This window comes from Vicia villosa, linkage group LG3 (assembly GCF_029867415.1).
Source record: "Vicia villosa cultivar HV-30 ecotype Madison, WI linkage group LG3, Vvil1.0, whole genome shotgun sequence".
In the NCBI taxonomy this organism is placed as follows: domain Eukaryota; kingdom Viridiplantae; phylum Streptophyta; class Magnoliopsida; order Fabales; family Fabaceae; genus Vicia; species Vicia villosa.
Genome location: NC_081182.1, coordinates 37,119,546 through 37,144,029, shown reverse-complemented (window position 1 = coordinate 37,144,029; position 24,484 = coordinate 37,119,546). Strand labels below are relative to the sequence as shown.

General features: G+C 35.0%; 1 protein-coding gene across 1 annotated transcript; it reads right to left on the bottom strand.

Moving 5' to 3' along the window:
• Window positions 1–6,947: 6,947 nt before the first annotated feature.
• LOC131661021 (uncharacterized) lies at window positions 6,948–19,585 on the bottom strand. Its single transcript, XM_058930421.1, has 7 exons — window positions 19,386–19,585; window positions 18,869–19,241; window positions 18,065–18,221; window positions 17,363–17,407; window positions 14,478–14,643; window positions 14,014–14,384; window positions 6,948–7,667 (listed from the first exon to the last, which is right to left on the bottom strand). Exons 1-7 carry the CDS (start codon window positions 19,509–19,511, stop codon window positions 7,349–7,351), a joined length of 1,557 nt encoding a protein of 518 aa, XP_058786404.1. The 5' UTR covers window positions 19,512–19,585; the 3' UTR covers window positions 6,948–7,348.
• Window positions 19,586–24,484: the final 4,899 nt, after the last annotated feature.

The window sequence follows — 24,484 nt, the reverse complement described above, 5'->3', positions numbered from 1 at the left end:
AAAATATTACCCGTATATAAAATATAGTACATTGAAAATACAGTTATAAGTTATATTATAACTACTCCACCACTACCACTAACTCATTCAATATATACTTAGGGCAGTTCATTTGTTTTTTAATATCAAACTGTTAAGCTTTTTCACCTTCTTGATTTTTATCATTAGTCTCTATTTCTTCTTCACTATGATTAGACATGTGTCAATTAAATTCTTATACTTTGCCTTTGTATAATTTTTTTCTTAATTAGTTGCCTCTGTCGGTCTTTATATTATATTTTTTTTCTGAATTTGTTGTCTTTGCCTTTGTAGGTGCCACCATGCCATGGATAAGAGAATTGCATATGAAAGTATTTCTCAATTGCATTTCTCTATTTCTTCTTCGCATATTGAAACAATGGTTAGACATGTTTCAATTAATTTTGCCTTTGTGTTATATTTTTTCTTAATTCTTTGCCTCTGACTTCGCGGGTGCCACCATGCGCATATGAAGATATTTTTCAATTATATTCTTTATTTTTTATTTCCTACCTATGTGTTTATTTCATTTTTTTCACCTATGAACTCGATTAAATAATTTTTTTCCGCTTTTTTAATTTTTTTCTTTACTAATGTTGATATGGGATAATTAATTATATTGTAATTGGTATTTGATTCAATAATGTTTTCCATAACTATATTGATTATTAATATCATTTTAGTTCTATCCAATTTCTTCTTCTTATTATTAATTATTATTATTTTTAATTCCATCAAAATTACGTAATTTATATAGTTACTTAATAAATAACTTCATCCTATTAATTAATAATTAATTAAGAAATTATAATAATAAATTTAGAAGTTGAATAATTCCACAGTTCCACTAAAATACATATCTACTGAGTTAAGATTATCTCCATTTCTCAAAAGAAATAGAGAACTCCATTACTAAAGTATTCATGATATAAAAGTCAAAGAGAATTTCTTTGGCCACCTCCTTACCTTCTAGTCCACCTCTGGTGAAAAACCCAGAATACCCCTGACTTCGGAAATGCATTTCCGAAATGCAAGAAAAAGGTGTTTTCGGAGATGCATCTCTGAAAGCGCCTTTTTTTTAAAAAAATTTGACTTATTTCGGAAATGCACTTCCGAAAACACCATTTCGGAAGTTCATTTCCGAAATACTGCGCGTTTTGCAGATTAAGCAAAACAGCCCCCCTAATCATTTACCCTAATTTTCTTCCAAACTCACACCCCAAGAGATTTTTGTGCAAACCAGTTCCAAGCTAACTCAAAGGCTCCATCTACTTGCTCTATTACATTCAAAAGTCCTCCAATCTATTCAATCGGTAAGCATTTTGATTTTAAGATCTACGATTAAAATGTATATTAGGGTGTTTACAAATAGCAAAAAATGTATTAGGTTAGGTTTATACTGATATGTAGGATGTTTAGAATGTGTAGACATAGGTTTGATGTTTGGTTTAGGGGTCTGCCATGGAAGTTGCAGAAAACTTCCTCGCAGGGGTGTTTCGGAAGTTCATTTCCGAAAACACCTCCATCCCAGTTTTCGGAAATGAACTTCCGAACTGTATCAGAATTTCAATTATTTTTGTTTCTTCTTTTGTCTCGCATATTAATCGATTTCAATTGTTTACAGGAACATGTCAGGCAACCAACCAGCACGCATCAGACAGGGGAGAGAGTCTCAGACTGCGTCGGCTAGACGCGAGCGGGCGGCGGCGCAGCTGGCGTCGACCCAGGGACGGGGGCAGGGCCGGGGACGCCGTGATGGAGATGATCGTCACTGATGCGGGTCGTGCGGCGGGGTACAGGCGGCAGAGGAGGGCCCAGGGTGAGAGGGTTAGGCACACCCAGTAGTGGTGGGGTTTAATTATTTTTTGATTTCAGATTGTATCTTTCGCACAATATTATTATTATTTTCGGCTTGTATATATTATTTGGATTTGATTTATCATATTAGTATTTTCAGTTTATCTGTTGCTTATTTTATTTGACGTTTGCGTTTAATTAAAATGCGAGACTGTTAAGAAAAAACATAAAAAAAACAAAGTTTCTGCATAATTCGGAAGTTCATTTCCGAAGACACCCCCCATGAGGTGTTTTCGGAAGTTCATCTCCGAAGACACCCCCATGAGGTGTTTTCGGAGATGCACTTCCGAATTGTGGAAATTTTTTAAAAAAAAAAGCGCTTCGGAAGTTCATTTCCGAAGCAGGGGTATTTTGGAATTTTTGCTGGGGGTGACCCCCATAAGGAGGTGGCTAAAGAAATTTTCAAGTCAAATTATACAAATACATGTCACACTTTTCAACCACATATATACATTAGAATCTCAATTCATATCTACTAACCATTTTTATACATAATTATTTGTATGTGTAATGTAGAATAACTATTTTTTTCTACTCAGCTCTCAATGATGTTACAAATTGAATTAAAAAGACTAAAGTTTCAACACTCATTGCAACACCTCTCTCAAAAGTATAAAAATTGTCATCGATTTTTAAATAGAATCTATCCGTGCATAATATGGTTGTAAATTAATTTTTAGATTAAAATAATAATTATTATCATTTAAATAAAAAAATTATGTAGATTTATTTTTTACAATTTTTTAATTATAATAATATCATTAATATTTAAATAGAATATATCCGCACGGGTGTACATCCAGTTTTTTTTTTTTTTTCGTGATTCTATAAAGCCCTAAAATTAAATCGGACAACAAATGAAGACATACCTGTTTAGTCATCAGCATCTTCATTCTTATTCGAATCATAAATTCATTTTATTTAACAATTTTTAAATAAATAAAAAAAGCAACTTTGTAACAACCTTGATTTCATTTTGAGCTACTAATACTATTGCATATTGTAGAAAGAAGTTTTGGTTGGTTAGCTTGTTTAGGGTAATTGAAATCAAAAGATGAATTTTTTTTTTTTTAATCTTTTTATTGTGGTGACTTTTAATCTTGTACAATTATGTGAGAGAGAAATCAGTTTTGTAAAAGACGGAAAAGATGAATAGTGGGAAAAAGATGAATTGTGATGACTTTTAATGAATATATATAAGGCATTAGTTTTTTTTATTTAAGAAAAGGCATTAGTTTTTTTTATTTAAGAAAAGGCGTTCGTTTTCTTTAATTTGTTTTGTTTTTAAGAAAAAAATATAAAGAAGTGACATATTATCTCTTTTTGTCAAAAATTATTAAAGACTAAAGTTATTTAAAAATAAAATAGAAAGACTGAGTTTGTGAATGGATTAAAATAGTGAAATAAAAAATATAATTTAAACTTAAAATTTTAAAATATCTATTAATTTAATTTTCTTAAATTTAAATGTAATAAATCAAATATATAATAAAAATAATATATGATGATTTTTATGACATGTGCATCAATCTCATGCTCTAAGATAACAATTCAATCTATCATTATCATATTTTATTTTTATACATCTCTTTTTGTACTTGTTGATATTTGTAAATATAGTGTTAAGAATATTTGTATATAGAATAGTCCCACATCGACTATATTTTGTAATTAGTTGTAATCTCTCTATATATAATAAAGTCTCCGTAGTGTTTTATAAGACATGCGGTTTATTCAAATGCCTCTTAGTCTCTCGTATTTCAACATGGTATCATAGCCTACTAAGAGGAAATTCTTCGCCGTGTTTTACCCGGTTGACCTACTGTCTTCCGGTGATGGCGAAGGCGTCGGAGGAGAGTCTGCAATGACCTGAGTCCGATCTTCCGATTGCTCTTCGAAAAGGTATACGTCAAACACGAAATCCTTCTCCACATTATATTGATTTATGTTATCATCGTCTTTCTCCTTTGCAGTATACTTGCTTGTCTTCTTTGTCTTCTGTTTCTATTCCTAACACTCCAGGTGAAGCATTATCTCACCCTGAGTGAGGCAAGCAATGATTGACGAAATGTTTGCTCTTCAAAGCAGTGGTACTTGGGAACTGGTTCATCTACCTCCTGGGAAATCGTTAGTAGGTTGTCGTTGGCTTTACACAGTGAAGGTTGGTCCAGATGGTAAGATTGATCATTTTAAAGCTCGTTTGGTAGCCAAAGGATACACTCAGATTTTTGGGTTGGATTATAGTGATACTTTCTCGCCTGTAGCCAAGATGGCATCTGTTCGACTTCTTCTAGCCATTGCAGCCATTCGACATTGGCCTCTTCATCAACTTGACATAAAAAAATGCCTTTTTACATGGTGATCTTGAAGAGGAAGTATATATGGAGCAACCACCTGGGTTTGTTGCTCAGGGGGAGTCCTCAAAAATGGTTTGTAGGCTACACGGGTCTCTTTATGGTCTTAAACAGTCTCCGAGAGCTTGGTTTGGCAGATTCAGCACTATAGTACAACAGTTTAGTATGGTCCGTAGTGAAGCTGATCACTCTGGGTTTTATCGTCACTCTGCCCAAGGGTGTATCTATCTTATTGTATATGTGGATGATATTGTGATAACTGGAAGTGATCATCAATTGGGAATACTCTAGTTGAAACAACATCTCTCGAATCAATTTCAAACAAAAGATCTTGGTAAACTCCGCTATTTCTTGAGAATTGAGGTGGCCCAATCTAAAGATGGCTTGGTGATATCCCAGCGGAAATATGCTATGGATATTTTGCAAGAAACAGGGTTGTTGAACGCTAAACCAGCTGATACTCCTATGGATCCAAGTGTCAAATTGCTACCCAATCAGGGGGAGCCTCTATCTGATCCAGGAAGGTATAGGAGATTGGTTGGAAAGTTGAATTATCTCACAGTCACTCGTCCGGACATCTCTTTTGCAGTTAGTGTGGTAAGCCAGTTCTTAAATTCTCCTTGCCAAGAACACATGGATGCTATTGTCCAGATTCTGAGATACATCAAGTGTGCTCCAGGAAAAGGTCTCGTGTATGAAGATAAAGGACATACTCAGATAGTTGGATACTCTGATGCTGATTGGACAGGGTCACCCATTGATAGACGATCCACTTCTGGGTATTGTGTACTTGTTGGAGGAAACCTTATATCCTGGAAAAGTAAGAAACAAAGTGTAGTTGCAAGATCAAGTGTCGAGGCAGAGTATAGGGCCATGGCAATGGCAACATGCGAACTCATTTGGTTAAAACAGTTACTTAAAGAACTTCAAATTGAAGAAGCAAGATCAATGACACTTATTTGTGATAATCAAGCTGCATTGCACATTGCTTCAAATCCAGTCTTCCATGAAAGAGCCAAACATATTGAGATAGACTGTCACTTTGTCAGAGAGAAGATTGAATCAGGCGAAATTGTTACAAGTTTTGTCAACTCCAATGATCAATTAGCATATGTGTTTACAAAATCCCTGCGAAGTCCCAGAACTAATTATATATGTGGCAAGCTTGGTGCATTTGACTTATATGCTCAAGCTTGAGGGGGAGTGTTGATATTTGTAAATATAGTGTTAAGAATATTTGTATATAGAATAGTCCCACATCGACTATATTATGTAATTAGCTGTAATCTCTCTATATATAATAAAGTCTCCGTAGTGCTTTACAAGACACACGGTTTATTCAAATGCCTCTTAGTCTCTCGTATTTCAACAGTACTATCATATTTTTATCCAATTTTTGGTTGATGATCACTTAAAATAAAGTAATATTATCAAAAATAAGGGTGTTCAAAATCGAACAAGCCCAATAAAAAATCGCAAATCGAATCGAATCAAATCGAAAATCACAAAAAATTGCATTTGATTCAGATGTGTTTGGGTCATATTTTAACAAAATCGTGCGGTTCGATTCGATTTGCGGTTCGTATTTTGCAAACCGAATCAAACCGCATTTTGTTACAACCCAAATTTCACTTAACTCACATCCAACCCAAATCTAAACATATTATGTCTTACCCTTACGACTACAAACATTTTTCTCTTCCTCACACTTAAGATTTCAGTTTCAGTCTTCTCAAATTTTTTCCAGTATAATATTGTCTTCTTCTCCAAATGCATCCCGCTTCTTCTTCTCTATTATATAATCTCTTATTTTCTTTCTTTTCCACCTTCTCATTTTTATGTTACTGTTCTTTCTTGCAATTTCATTTATATCGCACCTCTTTTTCTTTAATCTCTCATCTCTCTTGTTCTTTCTTTTACATCTCACTAATCTCTCATCCCCTCTGTTTTTTGTTTCATTATAATATTTTTTTATATTATTTTATACTATTGTTTTATGTTTATTATTTCATTTTTGTCTAATATGATTTTTACATAAAGTTACATTGATATTATTTTATGCTATTGTTTTATGTTTATTATTCCATTTTGTCTAATATGATTTTTACATATTAAATAGAAAGTTGCATTACAAATATGATGAGTACTATTTTTATTTAATAATGTATGAATGATTAACTACAAAGTTATGTTGTCATCTATATGTGTACATATGACTCAATAAATTTTAAGAAAAAAAACCGAATCAACCAAACCGCATTGGTTTGATTTAGGCTGATTCGATTTTATTTCTAAAAAACAATCGAACCAAACCAAACTGCACTTTTTTTTTCTTGCAGTTCAAATTATTTTTTGCATCAAAACCACCCAAACCACAAACACCCGTAGTCAAAAAGTTAGCGAAAAAATTGTTTCTTTGATTAAAAACCATACTTCTATGAGTAAGAAATCATACACGTAGGGCGTGTTCTTCACCTATGATGAGTGACCAATTGAAAAACCAGTTGAAAGACAGTCTTTAGTCCCCTAACTAGATTTTGGTGCCCAAAATAAAATCACAAAAATAAGATAAAGGAACACAAGAACAATTTAGCCTTTATTTTGGATTTTTTTTTTTCTCAGTAACCTACTCACATTCATAAAAGATTAATTCCAGAGTTACACGTGAGTATGCAACATAATCACAACCCAACAGCATGTCACCATCAATCATAGCAATATTCAAACCAAGAGTTATTTTCTCTTATTAATTGTTTTTTTAAGAAAACCAAGTGTTCATACTTAACACCATAAAAAGCTCTAAAATGTTATTAATGTTTTCTAGAGAAGTAATGTATCACCCAACAACAGCACATGATACAGAGATAAAAGTAGTAACATACATTCTGCCAAAATATGAGCAGCCCTTCTGCAACCAAAATTTTCCTAATTTTTCTTTCCAAGTAAATTATTCCCTTGAATTGATGGCGACTTACAACCCACAAAATTTCAAGGGTCTATAAAACTAACATTCCTTCCTAAAATAATTTCAAGTAACCAAAAGAATCACCAACAAAAAGATGGAAATAGAACACTTTACTTCAGTAGAGGTTGTCTAACAGTCTATGGCAAAATAGGCTCTAGTAAATCTTGTGCAGCCCAATGTTGAGATCAGATGATATGGATATGAGAAGAGGAATAGACTGAAGCCACATGGCCCCAAAGACTCGTTTCTGGTGAGCTCTTATAGATTGGGAAGGCTTGTTAGTATTATATCTTATATCAAATATATGAATTACAGGATCTGCTGAACCAGATGTTATATAAAGACCATCAGGAGACCAGGCTTGATTTATCAGAGCTGACTGGGATTCACTGCTTTCTTGCTTCCACCCAAATGCGTGAAGTTCTGTCCGCCTCAATCTAATATCAAATAGTCGAAGCTGCTTCTCGTGAGTCCTGATAGAAAGAAAATTAGTTAATATACTATAAATTTTCAGCAAGCTAAATAATACTAAAGAATGGCAATAGAAGAAAAATTTTATTGTCAAGTAGCTTACGACTTTAAACCATCATTTCAACCAGCCAGGAATATGAATAACAAAAGGGAAGTTTTAGCTCAAAATCACAACAATTGAACAGACTCTGTTCCTTATATTGAAGTGGTTGGATTTGTCATGCAACTACTAAATCATGGGCCAATCATCTCATTTGTTTTATCCGTGTTCACAAAGCAGAAGAAAGGCCCAAATGTCAAGCACATTTCATCCACTATAAAACTAACATTCCTTCCTAAAATAATTTCAAGTAACCAAAAGAATCACCAACAAAAAGATGGAAATAGAACACTTTACTTCAGTAGAGGTTGTCTAACAGTCTATGGCAAAATAGGCTCTAGTAAATCTTGTGCAGCCCAATGTTGAGATCAGATGATATACATCCACTATTTCAAGCACATTTCATGTATGGAAAGGGATAACTTTCTTGCCATAATGTTGTTGCATGCATAACAATATTTATATACCCTTTATAGAGATTCCATTTTTTCCAATTAAAAAACACAGACATGAGATTATAGAATGGTGGTTGTGCACTGCAACATGTAGTATGTGTCGGGAGGAAATCACAAACGCAACGGAATAATTCAACATCACCAACACTTCCAAATATCACATGCAACTTAGAGACAATCAACAAAAACACATCAAACAACACAACACAATTTTAGCGTGGAAAAACCTCTGTCAACTAGGAGTAAAAAACCACGGGACCCGTAGACCACTTAAAATCTACACTATAATCAACAATGGATACAAGCAAGGTTCTCTCTAACACTAGTTAGAGGCATATATAAACATCATCAAGATTTACAATTAATCTTGGAATAAAACAAGAATCGAGACAAAACAATCCAAAAACACCAAAAATTTTGACCTCAAAAATGGACTCGACAGACTGACTTAGAAAACTCTGAATTCAATGAAAATTGTTCAGAATGTACTCCTATGAGTCATGAACGTTGTGTCAAAATTTAAGGACGATCCGACCGTTGGATTTTGCGCAAGCTCTGATTTAGTGGAACTGCTCTGTTCTGAAATAGGGCTGCGGGATTTCACTCTTCTCTCTACTTTTCTTGTTTTCTCTATCACACAATGAATGAATAACCTAATCCTCTTTGTTGGATGATAACAAAGGCTTACACACATGGGTTACTAACCCACATCTAATTGGGTCTCTCCAAATAGGAGGGAAAGCCCAACAAACTCCCCCGACCGACTAGTTGGAGGGCAACACCAATCCGGCTTCCATACGACAAAACTCAAACTGTCCTCTAGGCAACACTTTTGTCAACATATCCGAACCATTGTCATCGGTGTGAATCTTCTCAAGCTCCATCAACTTGGAATCTAATGATAATGAACATCAATATGCTTCGACCTCGAGTGAAAGGAGAAATTCTTCGATAAGTGAATGGCACTTTGGTTATCACAAAATAAGACATACTTTTCTTGTTTCACACCAAGTTCCGTTGCAAATTTCCTCAACCATAACAACTCTTTTGACGCTTCCACGACGGCTATAAAGTCGGCTTCGGTAGCAGAGAGTGCAACACACTTTTGCAACTTTGATTGCCAAGCCCATATATCCCTAAGTAGATTTTCGATCATCCAAGCTTCCGGCCAAATCCGAATCTGTATATCCAACCAACATAGGCTTCTTGCAACCCAAAGTTAGTCTCAAATTCGAAGTGCCACGCAGATATCTCATAACCCACTTCACGGCCTCCCAATGATCTTTTCCCGAATTTGAGAGATAACAACTCACCATTCCCACGACATGAGCAATATCGGATCTTGTACAAATCATAGCATACATCAAACTACCAACGACCGAAGTGTACAAAATATTCTTCATACTCAATTTTTCGTCATCCGTAGATGGGCATAGTTTATGACTAAGCTTGAAATGAGAAGCAAGTGAAATGCTCACCACTTTAACCTTATCCATACTAAAACGCCGAAGGACTTTCTCCACGTACTTTTCTTGTGACAAGTACAACTTCTTCTCATTTCGATCTCGAACAATTTCAATACCAAGAATTTTCCGAGCCTCTCCTAAATCCTTCATAGCAAAAGATTCACTCAAAGTGTTCTTCAACTCTTTAATTCTTGAAATATCTTTTCCAACAATTAGCATATCATCCACATAAAGCAAGAGAATAATGAAATCACCTTCGGAGAAATTTCAGAAAAACACACAGTGATCGGCCTTGGTCATCTTGTACCCATGTTCAATCATCACCGAGTTGAACTTTTGATACCAATGGCGAAGTGCTTGTTTCAAACCATAAAGACTTTTTACCAATTTGCAAACATAGTCTTCTTTGCCCTTTTCTAGAAATCCATCCGGTTGCTCCATGTAAATTTCTTCATGTAAATCACCGTGAAGGAAAGCCGTCTTCACGTCCATTTGCTCTACTTCCAAATCAATACTAGTGGCTAGCCCAAGAACCATTAGAATAGATTGCATCTTCACAACCGGAGCAAAAATCTCGCCAAAATCAACACCTTCCCGTTGTTTAAAACCTTTTACCACCAAACGAGCCTTGAATCTTCTTTGAAAAGTACACTCTTCTTGTTTAATCCGATAAACCCACCTATTCTTCAATGCTCTCTTACCCTTTGGAACTTCACTAACTCAAAAGTATTATTCTCAAGAAGGGATTGCATTTCATCCTCCATGGCATCCATCCACTCCTTTTTGTTCTCATCCACCAAAACTTCTTTAAAGCTTTCGGGTTCGGGTTCTCCACCGTCCGTAAGAAAAACATGCTCATTCGAGGGGTATCGAAGGGAAGGCCTTTTATCACGAGTAGACCGCCTCAACTCATTAAAAACAATCGGTTGCTCAACACTTTCAACCTCTTGATCAACTTCATTTTCAACAACGTCTTCAGTAGCACCTACACCAACAATATCATTAGGATTTAAAACATTATCAACATTCAAATCCATACCTTGATTTTCAATTGGAACATCTTTAAAAGTGATAGGGGTAGGAGTAATAGTAGTTGAGTCCGTATCAACCATTTCTTCATCTTCAAAAATCGGATCTTTATTCTCAATTTTTCCGATGTCCTCAATGGTATAATCCTCCATGAATACATCACAACTACGAATAAGCTTCCGTCTAACCGGATCAAAGAATCGATACCCAAACTCATCAAGTCCATACCCAACAAACACATATTTCTTTGACTTCTCATCCAATTTCGATCTCTCATCCTTCAAATATGCACATAAGCCCTGCACCCAAACACCCAAAGATGATCGTAGGAAACATCTTTACCACTCCAAACATGATTTGAAACATCAAACTTCAATGGAACACATGGAGTGAGGTTTAAAAGATGTACAGCCGTGCTCAATGCTTCTCCCCAAAAATATTTCGGCAACTTTGATTGAGAAAGTAAACATCTCACCCTTTCCACCAAAGTTCTATTCATTCTTTCAGCTAACCCATTCAATTGTGGTGTCTTTGGTGGAGACTTATGATGATGTATACCTTGATCTTGACAATACCTGTCGAAAGGTCCAATATACTCTCCCCCATTATTGGTTCGGATACACTTGAGCTTTTTTCCCGTTTCTCTTTCAACAGATGCTTGGAACGACTTGAAAGATCTAACACCTCTTTCGTCTTCAATTCAACTGATGCATGAAACGACTTGAAGGATCTAACACTTGATCTTTCGTCTTCAAGGTATAAGCCCATGTTTTTCGAGAACAATCATCAATGAAGGTCACAAAGTAATATGCACCACCAAGTGACTGTATCTTCGTCGGACCACACACATCGGAATGCACTAAATCCAACACTTTCGATTTCCTCTTTAGTTCGGATGACATAAATGAAACTCGCTTTTGCTTACCCGCCAAACAATGTGAACACTTTCTCAACTTTGCATCGGAAACACCATACAACATTCTTAGCCAAAATACTCAAACCTTTTTCACTCATATGACCCAAACGTTTGGTACCATAATTCGGATGAGCTATCATTGTCACAAGTGTTAGCACTTCGAAACCCCAAGTTGGACGACATACAAGTTCGAATTCCTTTTTCCTTTAGCAATCGCCATTGAGACTTTCTTTAACTTCCATTCATTGCCCGAAAAAGAATTATCATATCCTTCATTATCCAACTTTTCAACGGATAAAAGATTGAATCGAAGTTCCGGAATGTGTTTCACACCTTTGAGAACTAGAGTAGTCTCATTGCTAGTTTCGACACAAATATCTCTCATCCCGATGACATTAGCTTGCCCATTATTTCCCATACGAACAACCCCAAAGTCACTGATCTCGTAAGTTGAAAAGATCACGTCTCGAGGTTGCATGAGTAGAAGCACCACTATCAACCACCCAATCCATCTCATCACATGATAGATTGACATTCTCTACACAACTATCACAAACAATAAAGAAATCATCAACAATAACAACATCTTCATTATTGTTAACTTCCTTTTTGTCGTTGTATTTCTTCTTCTTGTTTTCCCTTTTCAACTTACGACAATACCTCTTTATGTGTCCCTTTTCTCCACAATAATGATACTCAATATAAAAGAATCTATTAGAGCCTCCTTGTGATTTACCACGTGAAGTACCGCGATTACTTGAACCTCTACTTTGATGTCTCCCCCTTGATTCGGTAACCAACACCTCGGAATGTGAAGAAGAACCTTGTGACTTACGCCTCAACTCCTCATTCAACACACTACTTTTAGCCAAGTCCATCGAGATGATACCATTTGAAGCGGAGTTAGACAAGGATGTCCTAAAAGTCTCCCAAAATTAGGCAAAGTACGAAGAAGCCACAAACCTTGAATTTCATCATCCAAAGTAAGATTCATCTCTGACAATTGATTTAGAATCCCTTGAAAAGTGTTCAAGTGATCGGTCATTGGTGAACCATCATTATACCTCAATGACATCAATTGTTTGAACAAGAACAACTTATTGTTTCCCGTCTCTCTTGCATACAACTCCTCAAGTTTAGTCCAAAGAAAGCAAGCATGAGTCACCAAGCTCACATGATTCAAAACATTATCATCCACTCATTAACGAATACAACCACAAACTTGTTTATGTAACAAAGTCCATTCTTCATCACTCTTTCCATCGGATTTTTCATTAGAGAAAATAGGTAAGTGAAAACCTTTCACATAAAGCAAATCTTCCATTTTTCCTTTCCAAACATTATAGTTGGAATCATTCAAACTCACCATTCGAGATATGTTCGTCTCCATTGTCACACAAATAAAACCACGGCTCTAGACCCCACTTGTTGGGAGGAAATCACAAACGCAACGGAATAATTCAATAACGCCAACTCTCCCAAATATCACATGCAACTTAGAGACAATCAACAAAAACACATCAAACAACACAACACAATTTTCGCGTGGAAAAACCTCCGTTAACTAGGAGTAAAAACCACGGAACCCGTAGGCCACTTAAAATCTCCCCTATAATCAACAATGGATACAAGCAAGGTTCTCTCTAACACTAGTTAGAGGCATACATAAACATCATCAAGATTTACAATTAATCTTGGAATACAACAAGAATCAAGAGAGAGAAAACAACCCAAAAACACCAAAAATTCTGACCTCAAAGATGGACTCGACAGACTGACTTAGAAAACTCCGAATCCAATGAAAATCGTTCAGAATATGCTCCTATGAGTCATGAACGTTGTGTCAATTTCAGGACAATCCGACCGTTGAATTTTGTGCAAGCTCCGATTTAGTGGAACTGTTCTGTGCTGAAATAAGACAGCGGGATTTCACTCTTCTCGCTACTTTTCTTGTGTTCTCTCTCACACAATGAATGAATAACCTAATCCTCTTTGTTGGGTGATAACAAAGACTTACACACACATAGGTCACTAACCCACATCTAATTGGGTGTCTCTCCAAATAGGAGGGAAAGCCCAACAGTATGGGAATTTAAAGTGGAAGTAACCAAACCAAAATCCTTTTTGTTCAAATTTCCCTGAGGTGCACCGGTGACTTTAGCAATGATAATAATTCTTTTGCACTTCAGCAAACAAAGTAATAATGCAAGAAATTTAACATGGGTTCAAATTTCTGGATCAAATCTTATTTGGCTGTTTAAAAGTGAACATACTCTATGTTCCCTAGAAAAAAAAACCTGACAGATAAAAACTTCAAATTTAAAGCATGTTTATATTTCAGCATTCTAAGGCAAAGCTTGTAAAAACCTAATAGCAACTTACCCTGTTTGAACCATAAACAAGTTGAAGTCACATGGATTGGGAACGACACTCATGCATTTACTATCAATCTGATGACTGAAATCCGCTCTTCCTACACTAACATCAAACCCAAATATTCTCTTGTCTGCACCTGCAGATAACACAATCTGCTTCTGCTGCATACCCGCAACACCCATAACAGCAGAAGAATGAAGATTCCTGTGCAATGGTCTTGGTTTCCATTTGTCCTCATCATCCTGCTCACGCCAAAGTACAACAGCATGGTCACTTCCACCAGTTACAAAGCATGTATCTTCCCAGGGCATAAAAACAATGCCATTGATAATTCCCTTCAAATGGGGCTTGCCCTCTAAGAATTTCACACGTTGTTGCTGCAATGTAAATTACAAATAAATTTTGCATTTATCAATAGCAGTGACTAATACAAGAAACCCAAATCCAAAGTTATGTGTTAAAAGCCATACCCCTTGTACTTTATTCAGATTTGTAACTGATATTTGTGAGTCTCCAACATCAGCAGTATAAACTGAAAAGAGCCTGTTTCCTTCAGGGTGCCAAGCTATATCTTCTGGCCATCTCCTCTGTTTTTCGGATGCACAATCAGAAGAGTTAAACAGAGAGGCTCCTGATCTGTAAGAAAGAAAATATGAATTAGATTATATGGGTGAGTCAACATTATAATATTTTTAAGTTCAGCTATAATGCTTTAAATTTCTAAACATCATGTATGCCGAGGACAAAACCATCAGTGATAGAGGAAAGAACCATCATAATGTGATAGAAACCAAATGATATACAACATCAACAAAACAACAACAATAATCAAACTTTATCTCACTAAGTGGGATCGGCTACATGGATCAACTTCCCCCATAATGTTCTATCCAGGACCATGCTTCTTGTTAAGAGTCCCACATCGGACAATATATGGCCTACCATGTGCTTATAAGTGGGGACAATCCTCACCCTACAAGCCGGTTTTGTAGGGTTGAGTTAGACCAAACCACATTTCTTAACATGATATCAGAGCCTCGTTTAAGATCTGGTGGACCACCTATCATGATTTCCGCTATCGGGCCACCCACCATTTATTTCCACGCTTCAGTTGTCTAGTCCTGGGCGTGAGGGGGTGTGTTAAGAGTCCCACATCGGACAATATATGGCCTAACATATGCTTATAAGTGGGGACAATCCTCACCTTACAAGCCGGTTTTGTAGGGTTGAGTTAGACCAAACCACATTTCGTAACACTTCTATCCAAATTGTTAATCTTGAGATCTTTCTTAATAACTTCTCTAATGATTTTTCTAGGTCTTCCTCTATCTCTAGATGTTTAACTCCTCTTCATCTTATCTACTCTCCTTACCACAGAATTTACAAGTTTTCTCTCCACATGCACAAACCACCGAAGTCTATTTTCCACCATCTTTTCTACTATAGGTGTTACACTAACACTTTTTGTAATAATGTAATTTCTAATTTATCATGTCTAGTCTTACCACACGTCCAACACAACATCATCCTTATTATACTTTCTTTATTCTCGTGTTGATTATTACGAAAGAAAATACGGAAAATCACTTTGAATTACATATTAATATTGTAGAGCTCCGGGGGTCTGCACCTCCTAATGCCAAAGTGACCTCTTTCCTATCAAATTCCACAATAGTAAATTTTCTCCTATCTTCCCCTATTTATTCTAAACATAACCCAAATAATTAATAAGACTTAACTACTCCTAATAATATAATAACTGCCACTAAATTACTCTTAATAATATAATAGCAGTTACAAAATTGAATCGCCGGCTTCTCTTAATTCCTTTAGGAGAGAAAAACAATACCCCCTAAGATTCATCTTGACCTCAATGAGAAAGAAATACGTAGTAGAAAAATGAATCCTCCGAATCCCATAACTTGAAGTAGAGTGATAGAACAACAAAGTGTGAAAAATGAGAACTCAACCTTTGATCATACACTCTGATTTGTGTGGTATGTTTAACTTAAAAATAGAGTATGGCAGCATTATGGCTAGTCTCCACCAAAACATACTTAGGTTTGGGGGCCCTTTACAATTCCGAAATAAGACAACCCTTAGTTTGTATGGTGGGGAATTCCATCTCCTAGGATCCCAATGTTAAAAGCTTTTGAGTTCCTGTTTTCCTTCAAGATTTTCCTTCATCATGATAGCTCTTTTGCTATACTCACATTTGTCTTCGCACATTCCATTATGGGATCTGTTTCGCATTTCTTGGTACCCTTTCTCTCGTTCTATATTCAGATCTCTGCTTTCTTTTTCGTTGTGTTTATTCGTCTGTGTCATTTCATCTTCATCCTCACTTATGATTTTTGTTTCATTTTGAGATGCTACTATTTCTTACTATTTTTTTCTTCCTGTTCTTCATTTTCTGAATCCATAGACAATCCCAAGCTTCTAGTTGGAATTTCTTGAGAATAACCTTTGAAAAATCTCACCAACAAGTATTTGGATTGCTCTCCTTCCAAGAAAACTGCCAATCAAGAGCATCTCCTCTCAATGCAAATGCAAATGCAACATCCCATGAAAGCTTCATCTCTTCAATCATTCTTCTTGCACCAAAATATTGCTCTACCTGAATCAGCCACCAATAAGCATCTCTTCCATCAAATCTTCGAATCAAATCTACAGCCATCTTCACGCCTCTGCCTGGATCAGCCACCAATAAGCATCTCTTCCATCAAATCTTGGAATTAAATTAGCAGCCATCTTCATGCCAAAATTTCCATCAAACCCAGCAAATCTTGGATCAAAATTGCTCTAATACCGACTGATAGAAACCAACTGATATATGAAAGAAAACATGGAAACTCTCATCTATCTTCCCCTATTTATTCGAAACATAATCCACATAAACATAACTACTCCTAATAATATAATAACCGCCACTAAACTACTCTTAATAATATAATAACAGTTACAAAACTGAATAGTCAGCTTTCCTTAATTCCTTTATGAGAGTCTAACCATCATATAGTTAAGTTATAATTAAATGAGAAGAAAAAAATGTAAGAGATAACAAAGGACAACCAAACTTGGAAAAAATGGAAGTTGAAAGTCATTAAGTTATCCACACCAAAAACTTGACATTCAGGGAGTGAAAAATTGATAGACAATAGACAGTCAGCAGAAGCAGAAGAAGCGACCATAGAGAGTACAGACAGATTATGCTTGAACAAAACACTGATAAGCAATAGAAGACTCCCATTCCCAATTTTAGATGTAGCATGTCTATTTATTATACATACATTGTCACCAAAAATAAGAATAAAAGCTCTCCAAAGTGTCACCAGAAAGATAAATTAGGGCATACCCTCTAGCTTGTACTTGCCAGAAGTTGACCACTCCATCCAAGGCACTGCAAAATTCCCAAGAAGTTGCAATAATCAGACTAAAAAATTATAGCATCTAGCATTATCAAAAACATATATTAAAAAAGAGAAAAAAATGACGAGTTATCACTCAAACCACTAAAGGTCATGTCAAAAAAGATTCGGACCAGCTTTTATGAAATAAACAAACCTTTGTACAAGAATCAATGCTTCGGCATTAATCTTGATAGAAAAGCATATTCATAATGTGAACTTGTCATGTACTTTCTTATATCCCTCTAGTTCACGCAAATATAGTTTTAGAAAATGGTTACAGATAAAAGAAGTAGAAATAATTATATTCAAGAGAGATATTAAGAGACAGGGCTTTGTTATGGCAATCATGTGGATGTTATATCTTGTTAAAATAAAAGGTTAAAGACCAAAAAGGTAAGAACTTAAATTATAAGCCTAGTTATTGATCCATCGTATTGCAAATTGCATTTAAACTTCAATTGTTCTTGGTTGATAACATATTAACATTTGACCCATACCTTTTGTGGACAAAATCTGGGAGATGAAAAGAGACAGGTAAAACAAGAATTTAAAAAGGGACGAGCCTAACTTATAATCATTATTAATGAGTAAAATTTTAACAATTCACAGAATGGAAAGTTTTTTAGTAACGGAAAAAACTCCGTTACCTGGTCGCAAAAAGCTGATCATTCACAGGACACAAAGCAATACTCCGCAATTTCCTCTTGTGCTGACTTGGGATATGGTTGCTTGTTTCACAGTGTATTAATTTCACTGAAGAACTCTTACGTATCAAAGGAATCAATTCCTTGTGTTCTTTCACTTCTGAGTAAAAAATCAAACAAAAATCTTATGAAGCTCAATTACAACCAAAAGTGATCATGAGACGAAGACTTCCGCAATAAGCAAAAATCAGACACAGAATCCTCAGAAGCAAATAAACCATAAATACAGTCAATATACCAACTAAATATACGAAGAGCCAGTTTCGATAAACTTTCTTTAACTATGCAGTGACGCTTAAAGGATATGTAGCACTCACACTTCAAATTAAAAGCATGTCGAGTAACCAACATGTATCCAGTGTCGGACACAGATACAACATTAACACATTGAATTACATTTAATCACGTTTATTCTTTACAATCATTACCAATGGCTATATATGTTGGCACCATGTCCGATGTTCGCGCCATTCTTTACAATCATTACCAATGGCAATATATGTTGGCGCCATGTCCAATGTTCGCGCCAATGTAAGTACATTTTTATGCGGCAAAAACTATAAAGTTATTTTAATCGAGAAGCCCTCGTAAACTAGAAAATAATCCAAACATAACATAATATAGAGATAAATAAATTAAAAAACAAAGAAACAATCAAAGCCTAATACTAACATTAACTAAAACTTCTCACTCCATAATAGAAAACAATAAAAATCAAAGGCAATAATCGCTCGACAAATATCTTACCAAGTTTCCTTTTAGTTACTTTTTCCTTGACTTCAACAGCCTGCTGCTCTTTACGAGACTTTTCAGATTTTCCTCCCGTAATCGAAGGAGTAGATTCAGAACTGGAAACTTTCGAAGGCCGCGAAATCTTCGGAGTAACGGTAGGAATAACAAGTTCAGTTTTAGATTGATGGTTATTATTATTGCTTTTGTAAGACCGTTCATTCCTATCAACAGGACTATTTGATCTACGCTCTTTCTTCACAGCAACAACTCCACCATCATTATCTAAGTTAATTACATTTCTAGTTGCGGATTTAACTGAATTACTTTGACCTCGTAACCGAGCCAATTTCGATTCTGAATCCTTCAACCTGTTTTCCGCTTCATCAAGCTGCATGTATTAATTTCACAAACTTATGCATTTTATAATCATAAACTCAATGTAAATAAATAAATATTGAGAAATAAAAAGTATAAATTAATATTATTTGAATTGGAAGGGTTTGGGTTTGGGTTTGGGAATGAAGAAAATGACCTGAGTTTTGTAATAAGCGAGACGCTTTCGGAGAGAACTGACTTCGTGAGTTCGGTGTTCGATCAAAGCGACTAATGCTTCTTCTTGCTCTTCCCTGCTCGTGGGTTCGTTATCTTCTTGATCCATCTGTTCATGCGACTCGAGGGTTGGTTTTTTTTTTCTCTCGCTTTGTCTAAAACCTCCTTTTGTATTAGGCGCACGATCTAACGGGATTTAGCACCGCTTGTCTTTTTCATAGCTATAAACTCAAAAGTTATGTTTTTTTTTCTTTTTTCAAATACATTAATTTTGTTTTTAAGCTATAGTTTATAGATATATTTTGCACACAACTAATAATACTATTTTTTATTTATGAGTTTAAAGATAGTGCATTAACAGTGTAAATTAATTTTACACATACGACTAATCAAAATTCGTACACTTGCCATGTCATATTAAATTTTTTAAAATTGTGTTTTAATCGAATACATAATTGTGATTGGTTGACAATGTAAAAATATTTTACACTGTCAGTCCATATCCTTTCTCTTTATTTATTTTTTAATAAAGCACCAATATATTAAAAGGAAAATGATGGAAAAGAAATGAAGAGACTAGGACAAGATCTACTAAAAATTGAGAATCTAAAAGAAATAAAAAAAGACGATTCAAATATATTTTTTTGCAAAATTATTTCTAATAGCCAAGGGAGAGTAAGAAAAAATGTGAGGAACTAGTTGTGTGTCTGAGAGAGATATGTAGAAATGCATATTTGCAATGATCATAAGACAAGAAGTCCATTTATTTCTTAACTGCCAAGACACTAAAGAGTGGTTGGAGAAAGCTTGCACCACCAGAAAAGAGTTTGTTTCAATTTATAACCACACGCAATACTTGTCTTTAGCAATCTCAATAGCTCTTAAAACAGCACAGAACTCAGTAAGGAGAGAGAAATCTTAAATAAAAGAGGAAGTAGTTAACATTGAGTTATTACCGATTAATTTGACCTGAGCCATAATGTTTGAAATTATGGTATTGAAAGGAATATATTTGTTGTCAAAGTGAGTCAGGTTCCTAGCGACCAGATGGAATTAACCACAAAATACAAGTTGCTTTGCAGATCGAAGGGCTGTGAGGAGACTTGCCAGCAATATAGAAATTGCATGTTTAGGTTTTCAATTCTTAGTGTAGTTTATTGTTTATTCAATTGGTAGCGATTTATTACGTAAGATTAAGTTTTGTTAGAATTTATGCCTAATCGAGCTTTAGTGGTGATTAACTTATGAGAAACGGCTGATTTTATAATTCGTTGAAATTGAATTATTATATAAACACACCTCGTGAAGTATACAACTGAATCAATTGATTACCTTTGTGTATCATCATTAAACTATATTTGGTATTTGTGAAGTGGTTAAGTGTTAATGTGATCAAGTTTCAATAAAAGTATAATTCTCATATTTTAGCTCTAAATCTTCTGTGCGCATTTTTGGAAAACCTCTGATAATCCATTTTGGAAAATCAGCCAGAAACCAATTTGTTTTGTCTATTCACCCTCCCTAGACTGTTTTCCTACTACATATTCTCACCTAACAAAATGGTGATAGAGATACGGTCTCCCTTTAAGATAGGTTAAGATAACTAAGAAGTAGGAATGTCAGACACACCATTTAGGTCTTTATCAAACAACTTAGGCTTTGCCTTACTCTTAGGTGTGATTTGAATAGGGTCAAATTCGAGATAAGTTTGTACCGCGTGGAAGTGAGCCCCCCTCAAAATGGAGTATATAAGGGTCAATTGCTTTGGGAACGTGTTACATTTGAACTTTTAATCTATCCTATGAAGGAAGGGGAAAAAATCTAAATAAACCCAACTGACATGTGAGTGCAGAGCACCTAAGAGATCGAGGATCGGAAGGTTGGTTATATAGATGGAAGGTATTAGCACCCTAAGTATCTGTAGTACTCTACAGGAGCCCTTTGTTTATGTTTGTGCTATGAATAGTATTGCTCTTTTGTTATTGGAAAAGTTTCTCCTTTGTGTAAGGAAGAGGGTGAGGATTGTTTAAAAAGGTGAGGGACCTAAATAGGTTTTTGTTTAGTGTGCTCGCAAATATTCTCGCAAATCTCATGCCTACATATCTCTAGAGGAAGTCAGAGCATTTGTAGTTCATGCCATATGCTGGTGATGTTTTGTTTGTGTCTTGTTCAAAGCTCAAGATTAAAGCTAAAATTTATTTATGGTAAGAGAAAGAGACAAATTGTCATCTTAACGGGGAGATATCTCACCTATTTTACCACAAACATTTTTTAGAGTAAAAAGAAATGTTCTTTGCATAATAAGAGAGGGGCCTTAACTTGAGTGTACAAGTCTGTCACTTACATCACTTAAATGAAAGAAGTATTTTAGAACCATAACAAGAGAGGGACTCCATCTTGGGTTTGGAATCAACAAGTGTGCCACTTACATCACTTAAATGGGAAATGTTTGACAAAGTTTGAAATGAATGTGGTGTAGTAGAAGAGACATCTCTTCCATAGCGATGATTCCTGTCTCATCTCTGGGGAAGAGTTTGAGTTTAAATGTCTTGTACAAAGCCCAAGATTGAGGCTAAAGAGAGGATTGAAATTTGACTTTATTGAGGATTACTCCACTAGGGTTTATCTGACTGACGAGTTTTATTTGTTTTGTATTAAGCCCAAAATTGACACTGACTCTAGAGGGTATTATTCTAAGTGTGAGTTATATGGGATTGATTTTTGTATGGAGCTTAGAATTTGAGGCTCAACCTACTGAGGAATTATATTGATGTCTCGTACAAAGCCTGATGGGTATTGATATTTTCCATGTCTCTTATTCCTGAGGAATTTTGACTCAATGCTGGGGGGATTAGGAGAGAGTTTTAAATACTTGAATGATTGTGATTGTGTAGTCTAAGGGTTTTAATTCTCACAAGGACTGGATAAAGGTGACTAAGACCTGTCATATGCTTTTATGAAGCTTGAGGGTCCTTGTACTAAGCCCGAGAGGAGGCTGAGGAACTTCTAACAAGCCTATGGGTCCTTGCATTCTGAGCCCAAAAGAAGGTTGATCGAGGGTCATCGATGATCCTTGTTTTAGCATAAGAGAAAGCTATGTGGGATTTCCTAATTTGGCTCTAAGTAAAAAGGGTAAGAGTTTTCACCAGGAATAATCCTCTTTAGGTGGGTGTGTCCTATTGATTGATCTAAGGGTGTAAGAGGTTTCACCGAGAATAATCCTTCTTTGGGGATGTAGTACTATGATTGACTAAGGTCTAGGAGAGACTTCACCGGGAAGTAATCCTCATCCTATATATATATATATATATATATATATATATATATATATATATATATATATCAAGTGTATAACAATTATAAATATAACAAGTATAAAGTAAACTCATGTGAACAAATATTTTATCATGGATGATTTAGAAAAGATGGGGCTTACAACTCAAGGGAGAGACCTATAATGTGTTTGTTTATTGCTTAAAACAAAGTTTATGCACAAGGGACGGGGCTTACAACTCAAGAGAGAGGCTCGGGTATTATTGAGATCGAATCGCAAACTTGAAAGTTGAATACGTCTGTAAAAGAATAAAAGAAAAATGGGTTGGAACTTACACTCTGTTAGAGACCCGTGACTATTTTGAAAAAAGGTTTTGAAAAAGTTTGATGGAAGAAACCCTAATTGTTTGATTAGTCGAAGGTATTTTCTAAAATAAAATCAATTTAATTAAGGTATGAAAACAAATAAGTCAAGGTAAGTATGTTATATATATTAATCAAGACTCAGAACATGGTATTTTATGAACATTTGTGATTGATTAGATTAAGGAAAAAAATCAAGAAGAAAGTATTTACAAGGGTTAAAAAACACTTAAAAAGTACAAATTTTTACCTCAATAATTTTTGTGATTTTTTATATATTCATAAAATATATGTGATAAATGAGAAGTGTGTAAAAAATTATCTCAAAATGATTAATTTTGTTATGTGAAATAATTGAGTGAAGTTTGTGAAAAAATTGAAAAAAAACCAAGTGGTAAAATATAAGCTTTGGCCTCCAAAGGGCTTGAACCCACACCCTTCAACTCACTACACAAAACTCTTATCATCTGGACTACGCGTTGGGTTTTGTTAAAAAATGATTCCAGTTAATTATATTTAAAAACAAGTGATGAATGTGTTAAAAAATAAAACCAAAAGGTCGGGGTGATGGTGATTCGATTCCCCGACCTTGGGCATGAGAGTGACTTTAAGGCGCGCTATTGAACCACTGTGGTAATGATGTATTCATTGTTTAAAATACAAACAGTTAAATATATTTTAAAAAATCGTTTTCCTAAAATTTGAAAATAAAGGCGCCACGACCATGTTCATCATCTTCATCATCATTCAAGAATTTGAATTTTCTAACTTCCTTGTTTCTCAACCATTTAAGATGATGTAAACATGAAAGTTGCTCGATTTTTTACAAGGAATTGAATGATGTTACTTAATTTTATTTATTTTCAGTATGGATCAAGATTGCTCGCATGAACATATGAACCCTAGTTTTGGGAAATTGAACATGAAATTTTGGATATGCAGGATATGATGCAATTGATTGAGGGAAAACATTCTATATATGTGCAGAAACATATTGGTAACTTATTTACACATTTAAGATGCACGAATCATAAAGTTCATAAATGAGATACTTACCTTCAAAGTGAGAAATCGAATTCTATGATGGAGGTGTTACAGAGTGAATTTGATGATCCTAATAGATTCCTGGGACCATATGGAAGGTGTTGCATCGTTGGCATTGGTTTGAAACCTTTTGGAACTCTTTACCCAACCTCAACTGCAGTTAGCTCAAGTTAAATATGGAGATGATGATCTTGGGCTTACAGAAGTGTTTTGAGTGTTTGGATTACTTCTACATGATGTATGTGAGATGTGAGAATGATTGGTTTGAGTGGAATTGCTCAAATTTGAGAAATTTGAATTCTCACTCCGTGAACTTTGAAACTTTGAGAAAAATGAGATTTTGTGAGAAAACAAGGATTGAAGTCGTTTTGGTCTATTTTTGAATGAAGGAATGACCTCTAT

Excerpts from the sequence above, each read along its gene's own strand:
- LOC131661021 (XM_058930421.1), bottom strand. The coding sequence starts at position 19,511 with ATGGATCAAGAAGATAACGAACCCACGAGCAGGGAAGAGCAAGAAGAA. Across the intron at positions 19,242-19,385 it reads TCGCTTATTACAAAACTCAG|CTTGATGAAGCGGAAAACAG; the intron begins GTCATTTTCTTC and ends TAATACATGCAG. Across the intron at positions 7,668-14,013 it reads TTGTTTATGGTTCAAACAGG|GACTCACGAGAAGCAGCTTC; the intron begins GTAAGTTGCTAT and ends TCTTTCTATCAG.